General features: G+C 52.6%; 1 protein-coding gene across 1 annotated transcript in view; it reads left to right on the top strand.

The window, feature by feature from the left end:
• LOC137632689 (serine/arginine repetitive matrix protein 2-like) overlaps nucleotides 1-3,060 on the top strand; it is a 19,987-nt gene extending 16,927 nt beyond the window's left edge. The window contains exons 3-5 of the mRNA XM_068364788.1: nucleotides 1,030-1,845; nucleotides 1,937-2,411; nucleotides 2,980-3,060. Coding sequence (XP_068220889.1) covers nucleotides 1,030-1,845; nucleotides 1,937-2,411; nucleotides 2,980-3,060 — 1,372 coding nt within the window. The remainder of the gene's footprint in view (nucleotides 1-1,029; nucleotides 1,846-1,936; nucleotides 2,412-2,979) is intronic.
• The last annotated feature ends 3,620 nt before the right edge of the window (nucleotides 3,061-6,680 follow it).

Genomic DNA, 6,680 nt, shown 5'->3' with positions numbered 1-6,680 from the left:
ATGTCGAAAGTTACCAAATAAAGATGATAGCAGCATTGACCATTTTATTTCTATCTATATATATACATATATATATATATATATATATATATATATATATATATATATATATATATATATATACACACACACATACTACTGTACACAACCCTTCTAAATATTTAAATAGATATGCACACGGGCGCCCATATTCAACCCTCCCCACCCCTCCCTTTTCCTAACTATAACACGATATTTTGGGTAATTTGTTGGAGATATTTTTTGTCCAAGTGGAATTTTTCTTGAACCTTTCAGGAGAGATCATGAGCCATTGCTCATTAGGTTTGCTGACTTGTGTCAAGTTTCGAGATATCTCACACGCAGGAGTTCACGTCTCGCTGTGATGCGAATAGTCATCTTTCTTGTTCCAGGATATGAATAACCAAATTTTAAGGTGTCTCGTGTGAAGGTAGCTGTAATTGGAGTTCTATTTTATTTATAGGTAATATTTCGATTTTCTCTGGAAATATACGTCAACAGTATTTGTTCCAACACGAATACTTACCTCGAACTACTTTCTTAGGAGTTACCTGTAACCTCCTCTCTACCGACCAGAGTTTTGTGTAGGGTACCCTCTACCCCCGTTTTCTATGGAGGCCTACCCCCGGCATTAAAGAATGTGCCCCGAGGGTAGGCTTATCGCTAGGTCGATGTCCGCCCGGGTCAACAGCTCCAGTAAGTTCTCTGGTCGCGACGTGTCAACACGTCGCCCTCGTTCTCTATCGATCCTTTGTGTGTGTTCTGTGTGTCCCACGTGTTCCCCGCGTGGTAACTTGTGTTTCCTGTGTACTGTTCCCGGGTGTTCCTGTGTGTTCACCTTCCACCCTTGTGCTTACCCAGTGTATTCCTTGATTCCCTTCGTGCTTGTGTCTTGCGTGTGTGCATTATGGAGCAAATCCGCCGTTGTCCTGGGCCTAGAGCCGGTAAATCGTGTGAAGCGTTCCTCTCCAAGCCTGAAGTGGACCCTCACCCCCTTTGCTCCTCCTGTAGGGGAAGAGTTTGTTCGTCAGCAGATACGTGCCCCGAGTGTGTAGGTTGGAGTGATATCCAGTGGGTACCTTACGGAACTAAAAAGAGGAAATCAGCGAAACGTTCCCCCAGAAAAGCTAGCGTTACTTCGCCGCTACCATCACCCAGTGAGCGGTCCGACGGGGCCTCTGTTTCGCCGTCCCCTACACAGAGTAGGGGCCGAGGTAAGTCTGTCGTGGAGAAGGAACAAAGCGGTCTTCCCCAAGAGTCTAGTGAAGGTGCAGTGGCAGTTGCGGGTCCTTCTAGGGCTAGTGAAGAACCCAGTAGTGCGTCCGGAGAGTCGGCCCTTGTGCTCGGGGGGAACGTGTCCTCCGATGACCCCTTGTGGGGTAGTAACGTTGTGTCTGTGTCTTCGCCGCCCTCGTGGGCCTGTGCTTCAGGGTCTTCGGTAGGCGGCGACAACCAAAATAAGTTACGGTCTACGGGTAATGATGCCTTCGGTTGGAAGCTTCCGAAGACACCAGGTAGGTCCCCGTTACGAATGGAAGAGGGCCTGGACCCCTGGCTTCCTAGCATAGAGCGTCATGGATCGTTCCCGGCCCCTCTCACGGAAGTCCCCGAAGATTTCCTTCAACCGTCGACCTCGGGCACTCAACGAGTTACGAAGTCCCCCGCAGTCCCCGCTACTGCCCGCCATATGATAAGTGCAGTGTCGTCGGGTTCTTCAGAAGATTATTACTCGTCGGGGAAAGAAGCCAGGAGAAAACATCGTCGTCGGAGAGAGCGGTCCAGGAGCAGGCGTTCCCGTTCTAGGTCGCGCTCCCCGCTCCCCAGGGCGTAAGTACAGGAGGAGTAGGTCTCCTGATGGCGATTGGGTCTTCGTACCCCGGGAGTCAAGAGTACTTTGTTCCTCGGACTGCCGATCCAGGGAGTTCTCGCCAAGGATACCTTCCTCCAAACACGGCCTTGACCCTCGCAACCAAGTTCGCAGGAAGGACTCTACAGGTAGGCGTAAGTCCTCGAAGCCTCCGGTTCACCCCGCTCAGCGGGGGAAAACGCGCTTCTTTTCGGGCAGCCTAGCCGAACCAGCCCAGCTGGTGCAGCCTTCGGGTCGGAAGGAACGGTTCCCGCTGTCGGGTCAGCCCACGGGAACCGCGTCCTCGTCACCCAGAGCCCTTGAGCGGACGCGAGTCCTTGCTGAGTCGGCGATGCCTGCATTAACCCCGGCCCCTGGTGCGGACGTCCCCGCCGATGAAGTCCAGTACCTCGGTAGGACAGCACCCCTGGCTCCTAGAACTAGACGTCCGGTCGGTGTGCCCGGCAACCCAGCTCCCCGGTCTCAAGCCGAGACCTCGGCTGACGAGAGGAAGGGTTCCCCAACGGAGGACTCGGCCTATAGGAGGGTGATTGGCCTTATCAGGAGGCACCATAAGATTGAGGAACCTGCAGCTACGGACGAAGACTACTGGAGGTCAAGCCTGTTACGGATAATGCAGACCCCTACCCAACTTAAGACGTCTCTAGCGCTTCCTCTAGCCCGAGATCTGGTCCTAGGGCAAGAGTATGTGGACAAAGTGGTGGCTAGTAATGCCGAGGCCCCCAAAACCCAGAGTTCCTCAAAATTGCTCCAGGGCCTCAAGACTCAGGGCAAAGTATATGTGCCAGAGGGGCATCGCCCAGGCCCCTGTAAAGTGGAATCTTCCCTTGACATCCTGGGTCAGGGCGTCTCAGAGGATACAGCCTCTTCGGCCCCAGTTTGTTTTTCTCCATCGGAGGCCTCCATGATGGAAGAAATGTCAAGGGATCTGGTGAACGTCTCCTCTTGGCTGGACTGGTGGGCTTCCACCTTAGTAGGAGTACAAGCCTCGTTCGACCCCGCGGACCCTGACCAGCAGAACCTCCTGAGGGAACTTATTACCTCCAGGGGTAAAACCTTAAAGTTTTTAACGTACCAGTCGCTCGCCTTGACAGCTAACTGGGTACTCCGCAAAAGAGACACCGTACTGGCTAAGGTGTCCCGTTAGTTTCCAGACAGGGAAGCGCGGGCCATGAGGAGCCTACCCTTGTGGGGGGACTCCTTGTTTCCCCTAAAAGAACTAGAGACCATCATGGAGAAGGTCTCGAAGAGGAAAGATTCAAACACCCCCAGGCCTACGCCTTCTAGGAGACCTCCCTACAAGAGGTCCTTCTCAGATAGTGCCGCGACGGCCCAGGCCTCTCCCAGCACGACGAGGAGAGAGGCTCCCTCTTCCTCCTGGTCCTCAGCGCCTCAGCCCCCCCGTAGGGGAGCTCCAGCATCCTCAAGCTCCTTCAGAACAGGTTACTCTGCCTCTAGGAGAGGCCGTTCAGGCCGCCCCTCCAGAAGGAGATAAAGTGGGAGGCCCCCTATCCCCGCCCAAGCCTCGGGTTGGGGGATGCCTCGGATTACATTGGCAAGCATGGAAGGCTCGCGGAGCGGAGCCTTGGACAGCGTCCATACTAAAGGAGGGCTACAGACTACCGTTCTTAACAGAACCACCCCCTCTAATCCCGGCCAGCCGGGCAGAATGGCTGGCTCCCAAAGACCCGTTGAAGAAGACCGCCATTCAAGAGGAGGTGTCCTCCATGTTAGAGAAGGGCGCCATGAAAGAAATTCTTCTCCCAGGCCCGGGTTTCTATAGTCGTCTGTTCCTGGTAGAAAAAGCGAAGGGGGGGGGGGGGTTGGAGGCCGGTTATAGATCTGTCGGCTCTCAACAAGTTCATCAAGAAGACAGACTTCAAAATGGACTCTCCGAAGTCAGTCCTGCTGTCCTTGAGGGAGAAAGATTACATGATGACCATAGACCTCAAGGACTCCAAATTCCGGTCCACCCCTCGAGTCGAAAGTTTCTCCGGGTGAAATGGGGTTCCCAGATCCTGCAATTCAAGACCCTTTGCTTCGTATTGTCAACAGTGCTCCAGGTGTTCACGAGAGTCTTCACGACTGTCTCAGTGTGGGCTCACGAACGAGGCATTCTCCTCATCCGATACCTGGACGACTGGTTGCTTCTTTCCTCCTCGAAGGACCTCTTGGAGGAACAAGGGATGAAACTCCTCCAGTTTTACAAGGATCTGGGCATCGTAATCAACTTGGAGAAATCAAACCTATCCCCATCCACCAGAATGACCTACTTGGGAATGACGTTAGATACCATTCTGGGAAAAGCCTTCCCTTCGGGAGACAGAATAAACAACCTCATGGAAATCATTCGGCCGTTCCTGTCGGGGCGTCCCTGGAGAGCGAAAGACTGGCAGAGACTGATAGGTCACCTGGTCTCATTGGAGAAACTAGTTCCCCAAGTGAGGGTAAGGCTCAGAGCCGTGCAATGGAACCTGAAGAACCTCTGGTGCCAACTGGACTCACAACAAGTCCTAATCCCAGTTCTACCAAACACGAGGCCCTCCCTGGAATGGTGGCATTGCCGCTCGAACTCACTCACGGGGATGCCCTTCGCGAGCGACCCCCCCGAGTTACTACTGTTCACAGACGCCTCCAACCAAGGGTGGGGAGCCCATCTCCTCGACGAAACAGCACGAGGGACCTGGTTGGACGGAGAAAAGGAACTCCACATCAATGTCCTGGAGTTGAAGGCAGTCTAGAAGGCTTGCCTACACTTCGCAGATCTTCTAAAGGGAAACACCGTGGCGTTGATGTGCGACAATGCCACGGTAGTAGCATACATAAAGAAGCAAGGAGGCTTGAAGTCGAAGGAGTTGTGCGATCTCACCATAAAAATTCTAGATTGGGCAGAAGAGAACCAAGTGGTGTTCTTAGCAAGGTTCATTCCCGGGAAGAAAAACGTGCTGGCCGACGGTCTCAGCAGAGTGGGCCAGATAGTAGGGACAGAATGGTCCCTCCTCCCAGAAGTAGCCAAGCTCATCATCCAACGTTGGGGTTCCCCGGTGATGGACCTTTTTGCAACAAAACTCAACGCCCAACTCCCCGTATATTGTTCTCCTGTACCAGACCCGAAAGCAGCCTTAGAAGACGCCTTTCAGCACAAGTGGGACAATCTAGACGTGTACGCTTTTCCCCCTTTCACGTTGATAAGGCAGGTGCTCAACAGAGTAAGGACAGCCCGAAACCTAAAGATGACTTTGATAGTGCCCTGGTGGCCGGAGAGAGAGTGGTTCGCGGACCTAAAAGACCTGGCCTCTGCCCGACAGGTCAGATCTTCTGCATCAACCTCATTTTCTCAGGCTCCACGACAACCCACTCTCCCTACGTCTTCACGCCTGGAGACTATCGAGCGACTCCTGAAGAAAGAAGGATATTCTTCATCCACTGCTAAGAGAATGTCGCTATACCTGAGAAAGTCTTCAGCCGCAGTCTACCAGGCTAAGTGGGCCTCCTTCACGAAGTGGTGCTCTGAGAGGCACATTAAGCCTCTTAAGGCATCTGTCCCAGACATAGCAGATTTTCTGGTGTTTCTCAGAGACAAGATGGGAATGTCAATCCCAGCCATAAAAGGGGTTCGGGCCGCCTTAGGCCAAGTCTTCCTCCTGAAGGGCATCGACCTGGGGGCCTCTAGGCACATAGCGATGCTTGTCAAAAGCTTCGAGCAGTCCTGCCCCCCACAGGCGAGTAGGGTGCCCCAGTGGGACTTAGCTAAGGTCCTGAAGATGTTGTGTGGCCCCCCCTTTGAACCTTTGAAAGATATCGTGGACAGGGATCTCACTCTCAAGGCCGTCTTCTTGCTGGCCTTGGCGTCCGCTAAGAGAGTGGGTGAGATCCATGGGCTGTCATATGACGTTTCTCATTCGAAGGGGTGGAAAGAAGTATCCTTCAAGTTCGTTCCTTCTTTTGTGGCGAAGACCCAGAACCCAGCAGTCTGGGATCCGAAGTTCGAAGGTTTCTCTTTACCAGCCATCCCTAGGACGGGTAATTCGGAGGATTTGAAATTATGCCCTGTACGGACCATTAGAAAATACCTTGAAAGAACGGCTCATCTCCGCCCAGGCATCAAGAGCCTCTTCGTATCCACGGGTATTACTAAGAAGCAAGTATCCAAGAACACCATTTCCTTCTGGTTGAGACAAGTTATTGCCAGAGCCTACAAGGAGGAAGGCATGGCCGTGCCAGGCACCCCCAGACCTCATGACATCAGAGGCCTGAGCACGTCCTTAGCCTTTGAGAAAAACATGGCAGTGGGTCAGATCCTTCGAGCAGGTACTTGGTCGAACCAGTCAACCTTTACTGCCCATTACCTCAAGGACTACTCGAGGAAGTCCTTAGACGGGTTCTCCATTGGAACAGTCATCTCCGCCCTCCAAGTGGTGTAACGGTAAAAGCCCCAGGCTCGATCACGGATAGCAACCGGGAGACACAGGTGCGTTTTCCCTCCATGCTACCCAGTTGCTCTTTAGCCTCATTGGGGAGTACCAACTTGTACCATTGGATAACACATTCTTCACGACTACGCTACTGGATGCAACATCAGAAGAAGTTTTTCAAAGGGTGAGTACTTAGACACTAACGTAAGCTCTTTGTGTAGTTACCTTCTCGTCCGTTTTCTAGTATGTACCGTTATTCTTGGGCCCCTTGGCCTCCGCTTACCGGGTCTGTGGGTTAGAATAGCACTCCCGCCTCCTAAAGTGTAAGTCTCCTAAGAAAGTAGTTCGAGATAAGTATTCGTGTTGGAACAAATCAAAAA

Source organism: Palaemon carinicauda, chromosome 3 (genome assembly GCF_036898095.1).
Source record: "Palaemon carinicauda isolate YSFRI2023 chromosome 3, ASM3689809v2, whole genome shotgun sequence".
Taxonomy (NCBI): Eukaryota; Metazoa; Arthropoda; class Malacostraca; order Decapoda; family Palaemonidae; genus Palaemon; species Palaemon carinicauda.
This window is presented reverse-complemented; position numbering and strand designations above follow the sequence as displayed.